A 15,387-nucleotide genomic window follows, 5' to 3' on the forward strand; every position below is an offset into this window, starting at 1 on the left:
AGCCCCTTGAGTGTGTTTTTCTATTCAGTGACATAATGAGTCGTCTTTGACCTATCTACAAACGCTTTTATACCCATATTTGCCCCAAACCTCTTAATATTGTTGGTTAACAAACATTTCAGTTTTAAAATTAACAATTCATCTGGCATAAACATTCATTTGCTAAAGAGAGTTTCAAACTTTTATTGTCCTTTTCATGTCCAAGTTCCCTAATTTCAATCCTGAAAGTTCTGGCTCTAATTTTTAGACTATGTTGGTTGGCAATTCTAGGACTCTAGGTGGAATTCAAGACTATGCTCAATTATCACACCATCCATGTTTGGAAAGATTGAGAACATTGACTGACTCTGTTTATGTCTGAGAAATAACCATGGTATCACATGGCAGCCAGCAATTGCCAAACTGTATCACAGCATTAGGCAGCTCCATCAGGAGAGAAGCTTGTGGGAATACCAAATAGTAACAGTAATGCTAATTTTAAAACAAGCAAGAATCTCTGCATAATTTTTTGGCTGAGAATTACTCAGATGGTTTGCTGATGTCTAGCAGAATGTTAAATGTTTGTCACTTGTGGTAGGTGAGCAAGGCCTAGAAAGTTGGTACAAGTGAAGCAGCTCCCAAAGGCATGTAGGATCATGTCTTAACACTGACAGAAAACATGCACTGTAAGATGTCTTAACTGTTCCATCATTGGCTATGTTTCAATCCCTGAACATTGAACTGATATTCACCTTAAAATAATCACTAGGCCAGTGTTTTTGCCGAGATAGTGAGCACAGTAAATGATGTTCCACTGTGAAGCATTAATCGGAGAGGATAATATACACATATGCCATTTTATTGCAATACTGAGTAGAACTTGGACTGATATTTACACATACTTCATGAATATTAGGGCTAAGAATAACATGTTAGACGCTTTTCCAGTAAGATCGCTTCAGAAAAGAGTATGTTTCTAAAATCTGTAAAGTCAAAAGCACATTTGTCATTAAATGAATTGCACTGTGATTGGAACTTAAAGGATTTACAGCCATGTAATCCAACTTCAGTTATTTTGGGGGGGGGAGTACTGAGCTACTTTCTCCCCAGCTTCCAAACATCAGACAGCCAGATAGGATGAACAGCAGATCTTTCAACTTTAGCAGGGATGGGTGTGTGATTATCCACTACTGCCTGCTTTATTCCCCAAAGTTTCAACTCAGTTCCCAAGTTAGCAAGTAGAAATGACAAAGTGGAAGCTGCTCCATCTCTTAGGAGAGAGGAGAGAAAAAAAAATTCAACAGGAGAATAAGATCTGGAGGGCCAGAGTCTCTATGACCAACAACAACATGTGGTATTGGAGAAGACAATATGACAATTCTCTCGGTCCTATATCTGTGAGGTGAGGTGGAAGACAGGAGCTTCCAAAAATAAAGTTGACATTATCCTATAATATTGGCAAAACAATGGTTGAAAGGTAATTGTTCATTTATCAGTCTGGCTGAAAACTCTCCAGTCCCACTCAACTAAAACAGACAAGTTTGAATATTCGTGAGGAATCAAATCTCAGTCCAAATCCAACCCACACAAACTGTCTCCTGTCCAATGTGAAATGAGCTGCTATGTTCTCCACTAAGTCCCTGGTGGATCAAGTCATAATTCCAAACTCAACACTAATTCAGTACTCAATGTAAAGAGATCACAGTGCCAGAAACATGACAGAACTACAAGCACTTGAATTGTGTGCAGTGTGATATTGAGTTTACAACACTATCTCACTTTTTCTCTATTCCAGGTTCCTCCCTATATGCTTTTCCTTAATATCCAGAAGTACAAATAAATAAGCATATTAATCCATTTTTCTGTGTATTCTCAGTACTGATATATAGGGGAAATACTGCTCCATCTTTGCTAAAGCTGCATTTAGCATTAGTTGCCTCAAGACAACGATAGTACTTTCAAGGGGAAAACTCACCTTCACCACCTTCCTTGAGTGAATAGGCACAGTTTTGCCAGCAGTATCTGAGATCCAGGAGCTACGTTTTAGGTGCAGCCTTGCCATCAACACCTGACTCCCAATAACTATCTTTTTTACCTGCTATACCATAACTTCCCAGTTTCATTGTCTCTCTCTCTTCTTTCCTCCCAATTTTTCTTGAGCCATTCACATTTTGCTTCTTTCCACATTCTGTGTTTATGCTGCTACTGTCTGCTCAATCTCTCTTTCTGTCTGTTGACTTCCTCCCCTTTTATCGGATTACTTATTTCAATCGTTCCCTCCCTGTTTCTCTATTTTCTCTCTCTGCTGTCTCTATTCCAATTAGTATATCAGATCAGATCAGTGCTAGCCAATTCCAAATTTTGCTGTCTTTTCCACTATACCTCCTCGACCTTCTTTTTCTTTGGAATTTCTCTTCATCTCTTTAATTCACAGGTGAGTTCAGTCAAAAGGAAGCAGTCCAAGTTTTGACCTTAGGCGACTGAACTGTACGTGGGCTGTAGTTTAGAGTGTAACAATGTATGATCCTCTGTGAATATTGTCTGTACTGTGGGAGACAGAGTTTGGTTTCTTAATATGTAAGAAGGTGTTCCAGATCTGTTGGTAATAAACTCATTATCTGCCAAATTTAGCATGCTGTGATTCTTGACCAATAGGTCTTTCAAAAGATAAATTATTGCAGGAAAAGTAAATAACCTTGAAGCATAGAAACAGTCAGAGCTGTTTCATTCATACCGTAAACATTGACTTTGAAGTGTTTGCTTTTCTGCCCAGCTGAGTTGAAGGCAACACACTGATAGAGGCCTTGATCGACGAGATGAGATGTTTGAATGCGTAACGTCTGCCCTTCTTCAGTAAACTCCACATATTGGACACCTGGAGATAGGGCTCTTATAACCCAAAATAAAACACAATTTAATTGTTAAAAAAATCTAAATCCAGAACATACAGTAAGCCTCGCCCCACACATATACTTATTAATTCACAGGATGTGGGTGACGTTGACTGACCGAGTATTTATTGCCCTAGTTTCCCCCAAGAAGGTCAGGCTTTCAGTATATCATAATATTGATACCTCAGATAATACAAATGTCCTTTGAAGCATATCATCCATCCCTACATGTTATTTTACTGTCACAGATACTAAATTAAAAAACTACCACACATACACAAAAAACATTGCCCATCTATGTTATTTTACTGTCACAGATACTAAATTAAAAAACTACCACACATACACAAAAAACATTGCCCAGCTCCTTATCATCTATTTACTGTGCTCTAAGCTTTAATTTTATATTGGTGCCATGTCTTATAAAGAGACAAGATGGGTTATATGTTAAATATGATGTGCATCTTTCTTCATATTATGGAGAGAATTTCATGAATATCTACAAGAGACAATATTTTCTACAGTGTATACAGATTTCTTTATTTTCTTTAATAGATAGATGACGGTGTCCTCTTGCTATTAGACCAGTGACTCTCAAAGTGTGTTCATGGAACTGATATCAAATGAGAGGCCAGAACCCTCATTCTCAACATTCAAGTGTTGTCAGAAAATCAAATCAACCTCTGGCTGCATGGCATGAGTTCTCATAAGTGCGAGAAATATCAATCTGGTTTTATAAGTAAGATTATCGCTCCTGTTAACAATTTATTTAGTATAGATGTAAAATATGCTTTAGCTTCTCAGTAAAAGATTAATGATTTTACATCATGTAATTAGAATGTTTTAAATAAACATGTTCTCTTGCAGTATTGATATTCATAATATGAAAATGTATATACTTTTGCTTTTGGTGTGAATTGATCATTTTAATGTGATATTACAGTAAACATTAATGTACATAAATTTATTACATTTAAGCATAAAACAGAGCAAAATATTTATAGTTTCACATGCTCCTATTAATTATGGTGAGTATTTTTATGGTGGGAAGTGAAAGCAAGAGATATAGGTCCAGTGGGTTGTCCTTAAGGATTCTTTGTCCATCTTATGTGGACTGCAGATGAAAAAGGTGGAGAAGGACCATACTAGGGTCAGACAAAAGAATAGTTATGTTTTAGAGAATCTATACCTCTGTACCATCAGAACAATATGACAACATTATATTGAGAGAAGGATGAAATTAACAAGACTTTTCATTGTACTCACTCTCCATCCTTATTCCATGCAATGTGTGGAAAAGGGACTCCACTGGCACGGCACGTGAGTTCAAGTTTAGAATTCACCAAAATTGCCACCTCTTGAGTAACTCCAGATCCATAGATTGAGGGAGGTACTAAAGGCAGATGAGGGTGCAAATCTTATCAGTCAGTAAAATAGCGCAAAGCTTTTTTTAAATTCGGAATTGTCAGTAAAGGGCCAAATACAAGGGTAATGCATGCAGCCAAGATTGGACAGATGATATTAGATGATGTCAACTGTGAATTTTTAAAAGCTTACAGATTACTGGAGAGCATTACAATAAAGAGGAAAGTAACAAGTTCCACAGCTTTGAGAGCCAGGGAATGATGAGTCAGTGAAACAGACGGTTGCAATGAATCTTTATTTCATCTCCTTGCCAAAGGAGAGTACAAAGAGTGAAGCTTAGGAAGGAGTTTCAGATTGTTGCAATTCTATTGATCCTTACCCTGCACCAGTAAATTGAAATATTTTTTGGCTGTGCCAGCAACATTAACAGCATTGCAAGAATACACTCCGCTGTCGCCTTTGCGGGATTTTGAAAGTCGCAGTACATGGCCACCATTCAAGACTCGGACCCTACCGGTCTCTGTCACCTTCAGGGGAAACAAATCAATGAGAAATATTGTCAATTTATTTATATGCTGATGACTGCTCCCTGTGATCAAGGTTGCAGTTTGTCAGCTATCACTGAGACTCCCATTCATTAGTCTTCACTGTGAACACATATTCAGTATCGTTATTTATAAATCTCCATCAAGTTCAAAACCTAATAAATCTGTTATAGTTACTACAGTCCTCATAATTGTAGCAATATCTGCATTTAATGAATGGAAGATTTGGATCAGATCAACATTAACCCAAATAGTTACAAGAATGCAGGTGCTGTTTAGCTCAGTTAATAGATCAACTAAAAAGGCAGGAATGGAAACAGTAATTCGATACGCCGGCCGATTTTAGATTATAGCCATCTCCATTTCCAACTTTACAGTCTAAGAGACACACAGAAGATTCACTTGGGGAGAGACATCTGTCCTACCGGCTTAGGTAGAACCTGATTGTAGCTTAAGTACAAGTCACTCTTTCAGGTGAGGAGGGAGTGCAAACTTATTTCAACACTTTCTCCAAGTTGTTCCAAAGCCTTTCCTTGGCTCTCCCTACATCATAAATGAGATTCTCACTAAACCATATAAGCTGTTGGCAAGTTGTACAGTAAATGATCTCTAAGTGAGTACCTCAGCTCCAACACACTTTCTGGCTTTCACCTCTTACAAATAGCTTGAACCAGGAACGTAGCCTTGAGAGTTCTGAATTGAACTGTCTAATTGCTACAAAGCAAGGTGTCTTCATGTAATGTCATCACCATACCTTTATCCAATTTCATTAAAAACAGAGGCCCATTTTAATACATCAGCTGACCACACATACCTGCTGCTCATTTTTGTACCAACTGAGGGTTGGTGTTGGGCTGCCACTGGCATCACACTCCAACATCAATGGCTGATTAACCGACACTGTGATGTTCTGTACTTGGCCATTTCCTCGAATCTCAGGAGGAGCTAGAACAAAGGAAGAGGAATGAGGAATATTGAAAGGATGGGCTTAAATATTCCAAAACACTATTAATACAAACACTCTTGGTGTGTGCTGTATCGTGGTTGTTGCTGACACACCATAAACTTTTATTTAGCCATTAAAAATAATAAAGAAAGCAGGACACTGAAGTTAGTGTCCTCCATGATACTTTCATTTTCAATTTGCTCCCAATGAAAATCATCAAAACTTATTTTCCAAGTCAGGTACCCTAAAACGTGATTGTTTAAAACTGTTGGACCAATAGGTTGCCCTTTAACTTCTATTCACTGAAAAGGATTGACTCAAATAATCTCAGCAGCATTGATGATCTAGCTTACATTGCTTGCAAGAGGAACTGGTAATCTCCACCAAGAGGTTATAAATTCCGATGCTGGATGTGAGTCAAAACACCATGCTTTAGTTGTACTGATTAATGTCTGAATTCCAATAACATTTATATGCATAGTGCTAACAAAGTTAGGCCTGACTTGCTCAGATGGTAGTTTGGATAATGAAACTAATTAATGGAAATAATCTATGTATGGGTCTCGTAAATTCCAAATAATTGTGAATATTTCCTTTGGTAGCTTGTTCCAGTGTGATATTCAACCTCATATTTTCTACTCCTTTTTTTCAGAAAGATGCTATTACTCCCCCTAATCACTTTTCATGTTCTCTCTTCACAATCATCACAGTTAACAGGATTGGGGAACAACCCACTCCTTCAACTTTACTTAAACTTTGCCACCAATGAATGGTTCAGATCAGAAACTTTAATCGAGGTTATGGGAGTTAATTTACATTTGCCAGTGCTTCAATGTGTTCCTGCGCTGTGCATTATGTTTAGGTGCCTTTTGACTAACAGATCATAAAAAGCATTGTACACAGTTCTAAAGTTCAGTCAACCAGTAAATGTACGTGAGAATAATGTAGTGTACTTAATGATGTCAGATATGGACGAAACAGTCTGGGCTGTAGTGTTCTAACTCTCAATGTAACTTACAGGCAAGTTAATTCAAAGTGTGGTCCAAGCAAAGCTGAGCGATTAGCTATCAACCTTGCCAGCAATAGGAACAACAAAATCCTGTGGGAAACTCCAGCTCCACTAATAGCTAATGCAACGTCCCAACTAAGCCAAGAAATTTGGAGTGGCAGATTAATCTTGAGGCTCCCCTAGACCAGAATCTTCTGGTCCTGCAAACAGGATTGTTAGATCCTAGAATCTTGCTTCCTAGTCACCTCCATTTTCATTAAGATCTGTGCAGGAAGATCCAAACTTTAACTTCACACCACACTGCCAATTTAACTCAAGTGGTTAATTAAAGGTGACTTTAGGTCCACCTATGGGTCTACTCCAGCCTGGAATTATTTCAGCTTCAGGCAGGTTGAGAAGAGTCAGCCCATCTGAATAAAAAACCATTGTGGGTTTACTGTCAATTTGTAGGAGATCCCTCTAATTGCACTAATTTGTATGCAACTGAGGGACTGTGCATTGGATACTGGGGTGACTGCTTCCAACCTCATGGCCCCATTCTCCCTGCTACTGCCAACCCCAGAAACCACACCAACCTCAGAAGCACTTAACTGAGACCTTGGACTTCAGGACATTGGGTGTTGGCCTGGCAACAGCCATGGTTTCATGGATGCTGTGCTGAGTGCAAGAGCTGTTTGGTCAGGTACTCCCAAAGAGTGGGCCTGCTTCTGAGAATTCCATTTTATGAAAAGTCAGTCTCTGCCAATCAAATTGCTTGACTAGAAGATGATACAAGAGACCTTGACTAAAAAGCCAGGTTTAATGTTTCAACACCATTTCAGGAAGTGACTGAGACATTCAATAAAAATTAAAGACCCAACCCATAGTCTTTACAGGACAGATGAAACCCCGACATCAATTCAGTCAGTCGGAAAGTTTAGTATCAAAGTTTAATTATTTACCTTGGACATTTAATCGATATTTCCTTTTGGAAGAGCCAGCCTCATTCATTGCAACACACAAATAATCTCCACTATCATAAGGTGAAGCTGAATCAATGAGAAGAGAGCCATCCTCAAGTACTGAAATTCCTGGTTCATGAGCTGGAAGATCTAAGCCATTCTTTAGCCAGCGTATAACTGGTGGAGGAGTTCCTGAGGACATATAAATATAAAAGGTCAAATGAGTTATACACATCATGAGGCCACATTGATAAATTGATTCAACTGATATATGTAGAAGTGTTTGATCAGGATATACATCTGTCTCACGAAATGAGTTACAGTAAATCTGTAGCTGGAAACAACAAGTTACAGAAGGTCCACATAGTGGACTGCTAGGAATGGGAAATAGGAGTCAGGTCTGTTTCCAAATCTGGAAAACAGGTGGTGGTGATTTGAGGTTAGTGGGTGGCATGAGCAATGTACAGTCACTGACCTGGGTTTTGGATAGAGGTACCCCCTTAACGTGAAGGGAGACAGTTTCTCTATCTGAGTTGCTGGCTGGACTTTTGAAGCTGCAGGGCCGATCAGACAGAGATCATCAGCTTTGAAGGACCAGCAGCCTACAATTAAGAACTACAGCTTGCAATATGGAAATGGCACCAAACGGGTATGGGACAGTCAAAACAATGGCCGCTGAGCAGGCAGAGGTCACACTCTTCTGCCAGCAACCATCTTCCGAGGAGGGAAGCCTACCTCACCATATCAACAGGCCCAAGTCAGATTTTCAAGATTTTCACTGAGGCGGCCATCCTTCTAAAGGTCTCAGTGACCTTGTCAAATGAGAAAAATGGCCCTGGAGATGGGACAGAAAGCCAGGAAACCTCTTGGAAGGTAAGTCAGAGGAACATTAGGGTCTCAAGTATGGCATTATGGCAAATTAACATGGAGGATAGTCAGTAACAGAGAGGGGTAAGGAACGGGTAAGGATTGTGATGAAATACTCTCCACTTGCCTGACGAATTCTGATACAACATTAAGAAACCTGACTCCAACCAGGCCAAAGCAGCCCGCTTGACTTCAATCACCATCTTAAACATTCAATCTCTCCACCACTGACACAAAGTGATGGCAGTATGAGGCATCTAAAAGATACACAGCAGGAACTCACCAAAGTCCCTTCAAGAGCATCTTCAACAGTAACCTGTGACTCCTACTACCTAGAGTGACAAGGGCAGCAGCTGACATAAAAACATGGCTAAGTGCAGATTATCTGACCCGAAAGACACACATCATCCTGACTTGAGGGTGTGTTGCTGGAAAAGCACAGCAGGTGATTCCTGATGAAGGACTTATGCTCGAAATGTTGATTCACCTGCTCCTCGGATGCTGCCTGACCTGCTGTGCTTTTCCAGCAACACATTTTCAGCTCTGATCAGCAGCATCTGCAGTCCTCGGTTTCTCCTGATCATCCTGACTTGGAACTATATTGCCATTCTTTCATCGTCATTGGATCAAAATGCTGGAACTCCTTTCCCAGTATTTGCAGTAATTCAAGTGGGTGGTTCACCATCATCTTCTCAAGGGTGGTGAAGTGGAAAATTGGGCTTTTTCTCAATGCCATACCGGGACATATAAAGGAGGATTATGGGCAAAGCCTGGCCAGATTTAAAGGCAGACAGCACAGTAGAGAGGGAATTAGAAGGGAATTCCAGATTCTTGACCACTAATATTTATTATCTTGAAAATAACACAAACATTTAAACAGAAATTTAGACAAGCAGGTTAATCAGGCTTGTAAGTCATTGGTCAAGAGGCTGATATAAAGAGTGAGATAATTTGGCTCAGTTTTGTACTCAAGCTCCTCGGTAAAATCAGATTTTGTGAGCAGAAATCTGCTTTTTAAAAAATCAATTGGAATTTTTTGATTCATTCATGGGATTAAGGCATCGTTGGCTGGGCCAGCATTTATTGCCCTTCCCTAATTGCTCAGAGGGTAGTAAAGAGTCAACCACATTGCTGTGGGTCTGGAGTCACATGCAGGCCAGACCAAGTAAGGATGACAGCTTCCATCCCTAAAAGGCATTATGCTGTCACCGTATTCCTTAATTCCTTTATTGTTAAAAAAAATCTACCTTAGCTTTAAAAACACTTACTGAAGTAGCATCAACTACTTGACTGGGCAAGGTATTCCATAGATTAACAACCCTCTGGGTGAAGAAGTTCCTTCTCAATTCAGTTCTAAATCTGCTCCCCCTAATCTTGAGGCTATGCCCTCTTGTCCTCGTTTCACCTGCCAATGGAAACATCCTCTCTACTTCTATCTTATCTATTCCCTTAATAATATTATATGTTTCCATAGGATATGTCCTCAATCTTCTGAATTCCAATGAATATAATGCCAATCTACTCAGTCTCTCCTCATAAACAAACCCCTCAACTCCCTATCAACTGAGTGAACCTCCTCTGCACCCCCTCCAGTGCCAGTACACCCTTTCTCAAGTAAGGAGATCAAAACTGCACACAGTACTCCAGGTGTGGCCTCACCAGCACCTTGTACAAGTGTAACATAATCTCTCTGTTTTAAGCCCAATCCCTTTAGCAATGAAGGACAAAATTCCATTTGCCTTCCTAATTACTTGTACATACAGACCAACCTTCTGTGATTCAGGCACAAGGACACTCAGGTCCCTCTGCATAGCAGCATGCTGTAACTTTTTACCATTCAAGTAATAATCCTTTTTACTATTCCTCCTACCAAAACATATGACTTCACATTTCTTAACATTGTATTCCATCTGTTAGACCTTTGCCCACTCACTCAATGTATCTATGTTCCTCTGCAAAATTTCACAGTCCTCTGCACACTTTGCTCTGCCACTCATTGTTGTGTCATCTGCAAACTTTGACACCCTGCATGTGATCCCCAACTCCAAATCATCTATTCAATTGTGAATAATTGCAGTCCCAACACTGATCCCTGAGGCACACCACTAGTTACTGACTGCCAGCCAGAATAGCACTCATTTATCCCCACTCTTTGTTTTCTGTCAGTCAACCAATCCTCTATCCATGCTAATAGTTTACCCCTAATGTCATGCATTCTTATCTTATGCAGCAGCCTCTTGTGTGGCACCTTGTCGAAAGCCTTTTGGAAATCTAGGTACCCCACATCCACGGGGCCTGCATTGTCCACCTTGCTTATAATGTCTTCATAGAATTCCAATGGATTCGTCAAGCATGACTTACCCTTCATGAACCTATGCTGCATCTGCCCAATGGGACAATTGTTATTTAGATGCCTTGCTATTTCTTCATTGATAATAGACTCAAGTATCTTCCCCATTACAGAGGTTACATCACATGTTCTCTTACATCTTACCTTTAGAGCACTGTGCCTTTGTGTGATAAAAAAACCTTTCTTTCACGCCTTCAGCAATCACCAGAACTAAGAAACTACTATCGACTCTGCTTTCCATTAGTCATGAAACAGGATCATCTGTTTAAACTTCAAATTCAGCTTTATTCAAGGCAGTCCTTGGAATGCTTAAAACGTACAGATTTCCTCTTAATAAATTACTTCTGTAGCTTATTGTGAAATAAAGGAGCTTGAGGCTTAGAGCTTTAAGAAGTGAACATGGATGGAAATTTAGTGCAGTGTCAATACTTTTTTCCAAACTCTTTTTTCTTTATTCTTTCATAGGACAAGGGCATCACTAGCAAGGCTAGTACTTGTTGTTTATCCTTGGTTTCCCTTAAAATGAGGGCAGCTAAGTGTCAGATTGATGTGGGGGAGTCACATGTAGGCCAGACTGGGTAAGGATGACAGATTTCCTTCCCTGATTTGGACAGCAAAAGTGGATTTGGTCATTGGCATTTGTTTTACAAATAATAGCGCTTCTGCCTCCAGACAGACCATGGGATCCAAAAGCGAAAAAAAAGGGAAGCAACAAAGGAAATATTTTAAGAATTACAACACTGTAGTGATTGGAAACAGGTGAACTTCATTGACAATAAGGTTCTTAATTGCGGTTGTTAACTTGGGCCAATCAGGACAGCCTTGGCTGAACAATATAACAGGGAAAAACACAAATAAAGTTTTTGCACTTAATGCTTCTTCACAGTTTCTAACCTACACACACATAACATGGGTGCTGTGGGGGAATAAGCGCTACTGCTGTTTGGCAATAGTAAGGGGGATTTTAAATAAAAACAAAAAAAAAAGGGAGATTAGAATCTCCTCAGTTGAGGACTGACTCCAAACTGGATGGCCACAGCCAGTGTACGTGCACAAGTAAATAAAAGGTGACTTTGTGACAGGACACTGGCCCCTGTCGAATTATTTCAAATTCAGACAGCAAGGAATTAATTAATTCCAGAAATGGAATAAATATAAGTGAGCAAGTTAAAATAAAAGTAGCAGGAACAGAAAACAGCAAGAAACAAAACAATGCTTTTGTATTTTAAAGTCATTTACAAGTATAATGATTTTGTTATTTAAGTTTATTACTGCATTCACATAATCTAATGCATTTTCAGCCATCTTGCTGGGGCTTACTTTATGAAATAGATATCCAATTCACCCGTTCTTTTCCCAACAGCTGCAAATATCTCCAGTACAAGTGTTTATCCAAATCTCTTTGAGAAATTAGTACTAAATCTGCTTTTCACATTTCACTCTGGTTTCAGCCAGTTATATTCATTCATGTTAGGCTGAATAGACTGTTTCTGTGCTTTAAATACTTTGTAAATTTAAATCCGTGTCCTTTGATAATTGACCCTTCTTACAACTAGAGTGAAATTGGAGAGAAGGAATGTGATACATTTTCAAGTTAGGATGGTTAGTGGTTTGGAGGGGAACTTGCAGTTGATTCTGTTCCTGTGTATCTGCTATCCTGTCCTTCTGGATCAAAGTGGTTGTGGGTTTGGAAGGTTGGCTATGCAGCCTTTGCCAATTTCTGCAGTGCATCTTGTAGATGGTACACACCCTGCTGCTAATGAGAATCAATGCTGGAGGGAGTGCACATTTGTGAACGTGGTGCCTATCAAGCCGGCTGCTTTGCCCTAGATAGCATCAAGTTTCTTGAGTTTTGATGGAACTAAACACATCCAGGATTCTTAACCTCTGACCTGCTCTTGTAGCCCCTATATTTATTTGGCTAGTCTAGTTCAGTTTCTAGTGTATGGTAATGCCTAGGATGATGACAGTGGGGGATATGGTGATGGTATTGTATTTGAATGTTAAGGGATGATGGTTAGATTCTCTCTTGCTGGTGATGGTTGTTGCCTGGCATTTGTGTGGTGCGAATGTTACTTGCCAGTTTTCAGCCCAAACTTGAATATTGTCCAGGTTCTATTGCTTTTGGAAATGGACTGTTTCAATGCCCGAGGAGTTGTGAATGGTGCTGAACATTGTGCAACATGGACTGATGACAGCAAAGATACTGAAAATTCTTCTCTCCCCTTTTCCCTCTCTCTGAATTCCTCATCCTTGCCAAATTGCTGGCTGCAGATGCACCTGTCTGTGATAAAATCCGTAAGCATGACCATTGCTTATTCCTTGTAGAGAAGAGGCCATGCCTTCACATTGAGAATACCATCCATCATATTGTGTGGCACTATCACCATGCTAAATGGGACAGACTTGGAATAGATCTAGCAAGTCAAGACAGGCCATCCATGAGGTGTTATGGGTTATCAACAGCAGCAGATCTGTACAACATTTTGGCTCGGCATATCTGGCACTCAACCTTCAGAGGTGCCAGGTCAAAATACTGGAATTCCCAGCCGAATGGTATTATGGGTTTAACTGCACCAAATGCAGTGCAGCGGATCAAGAAGACACGTCATTACCACCTCCTCAAGGGCAACTAACCACAGGTAATAAACGTTGGCCAGCCAATGACACCCACGTCCGAGTGAACAAAAAAAATCTGTGCTGGTGAGAAAAACAACTTGTGAAAATGACCATCAACTGAAAAATCAAGATTATCTACAAGTTTCAACAAACCTAGGGAAGCAGGACACACCCTAATCATCGCTTCTTTGTAAGTTTATAACTGAATTTTGTCTGTGTGTTTGTATTACTTTGTAATAAAATTCCTCTTTCTTTCACTGAAGAAAATTTTGCAATTGGTTCCTTCATGTTGATCTGGTGATTATGTTTTTATTGAAATGTGATAGTTGCAAGTTAAAAAGAATAATAATATGTTGAGACAGAGAAAGGGTTAAAGAGGTGATAATCCTCTTTACTTCGGGTTGAGACCCGAAAGTCAGTGAATGCAGTTTCTCACTATAAACAATATCAAAATCTCTCATAACTTTAAACAACTCTATTAAATTTCAATTTCTCTTTCTCTGCAAAAAGAATAGTATTAGTTAACTTAGTCCCTTCACATAACTTCATAAAGACTGCATCGAATACTCAAATATATAAATAGTAAGCTTCATCAGTAGTGATGTAAGAGATCATATGACAGAAACATTGTATTGTAGAAACCGCTGCCACCTCCTCAAGCCTCCAATGTTCATTCCAACCATCACCTCCCCTGAAAATCAAGGTTCCAGTTTCTGATAATTTTGACAGAAAATAGACTCTCACCATTAACTGGGCAGGGAAGTATGACTTTATCTCTGGCCAACCGCTCTTGTTCGGCATTAATTAGGGCAATGTCTTCAGCAAAAAACGGTGGTTCTGATGAAACATAAATGGTATCTGAAACATTTTTGCATTTTTTAATAGTGTCTTGTGTGACCACCGAACATTCCAAAGCATATTACAGTCAATTAAATACTTTCAGTATAGTCACTATTATAATGTAGGAAACATGATGATCAATTGATAAACAGCAAACTTCCACAAACAGCCTTATGATAATAATCAGATTATGAATTTTTCTGATGTTGATTAAATGATAGACATTGAACAGGACCAGAGATAACTTCCCTACTCTTTTTTGAAATATTGCTATCGAATCATTTATATCCATCCAAGAGGACAAACAGGGTATTGCTGCAACATCTCATCGAAAAAACAGCACTTTCACTGGTGCAACAGCCCCTCAGAATTGTGCTGCCTTGGCAGGTTTGATACGTCCTGGATTGGGAACTGAACATTCAAAACTCCAACACGGAGGCAAGACTACTATCCACTGGAACACCTGGCTCATCAAAATGGCCAATGAAGCTTTTGCTTCCAACAACATCATCTGTATTAATAACTGAAAAGACCTCAAAGTGATGCCATTTACAAATTCTGTGCTGAGGCTGGAATATATTTCACTTTGAATTATGTCATCTCACGTGGATATCTTACATTACACCTTACAAGGGGGCAAAAAGAAAACAGTCTCCAACATCTTTGTAAATGCTAGATTGTAGCCAGTTTCTTAGGAGACTGAATAATTCAGGAAGACACTTGGCAGCAATTTTAAATATTAGAAGAGGTTACAGCCATTTTGAAATGCTTGACCTCATTTAAATTGAATTAACAAATTAAGGTCTGAGTCATAGAGTCAGAGGTATACAGCGTGGAAACTGACCCTTTGGTCCAACTTGAAAGTGACCAAGGGTTTCTTGATGCAGGCTAGCAGTGGTACTGCAGTGGACAATAACATATAGCCTAGGCCAGCTTTGATCCACAGGAAAAACTTTGCTCTTTTTGCCTGTTAGTGTTACAACTTAACTGTGCAAGGCCTCTGCACCATAATCATGAAATCATTCCAGAGAGACT

General features: G+C 39.4%; 1 protein-coding gene across 1 annotated transcript in view; it reads right to left on the minus strand.

The window, feature by feature from the left end:
• LOC122564614 (hemicentin-1-like) overlaps positions 1–15,387 on the minus strand; it is a 421,032-nt gene that overhangs the window by 232,545 nt on the left and 173,100 nt on the right. Inside the window, exons 25-30 of the mRNA XM_087998302.1 lie at positions 14,257–14,349; positions 7,677–7,868; positions 5,595–5,725; positions 4,615–4,762; positions 4,137–4,263; positions 2,714–2,868 (exon numbers count right to left, since the gene is read on the minus strand). Coding sequence (XP_087854428.1) covers positions 2,714–2,868; positions 4,137–4,263; positions 4,615–4,762; positions 5,595–5,725; positions 7,677–7,868; positions 14,257–14,349 — 846 coding nt within the window. The remainder of the gene's footprint in view (positions 1–2,713; positions 2,869–4,136; positions 4,264–4,614; positions 4,763–5,594; positions 5,726–7,676; positions 7,869–14,256; positions 14,350–15,387) is intronic.

Source organism: Chiloscyllium plagiosum, unplaced genomic scaffold, assembly GCF_037043375.1.
Source record: "Chiloscyllium plagiosum isolate Xiang-an unplaced genomic scaffold, Cpla_swu_hap1 HiC_scaffold_21, whole genome shotgun sequence".
In the NCBI taxonomy this organism is placed as follows: Eukaryota; Metazoa; Chordata; class Chondrichthyes; order Orectolobiformes; family Hemiscylliidae; genus Chiloscyllium; species Chiloscyllium plagiosum.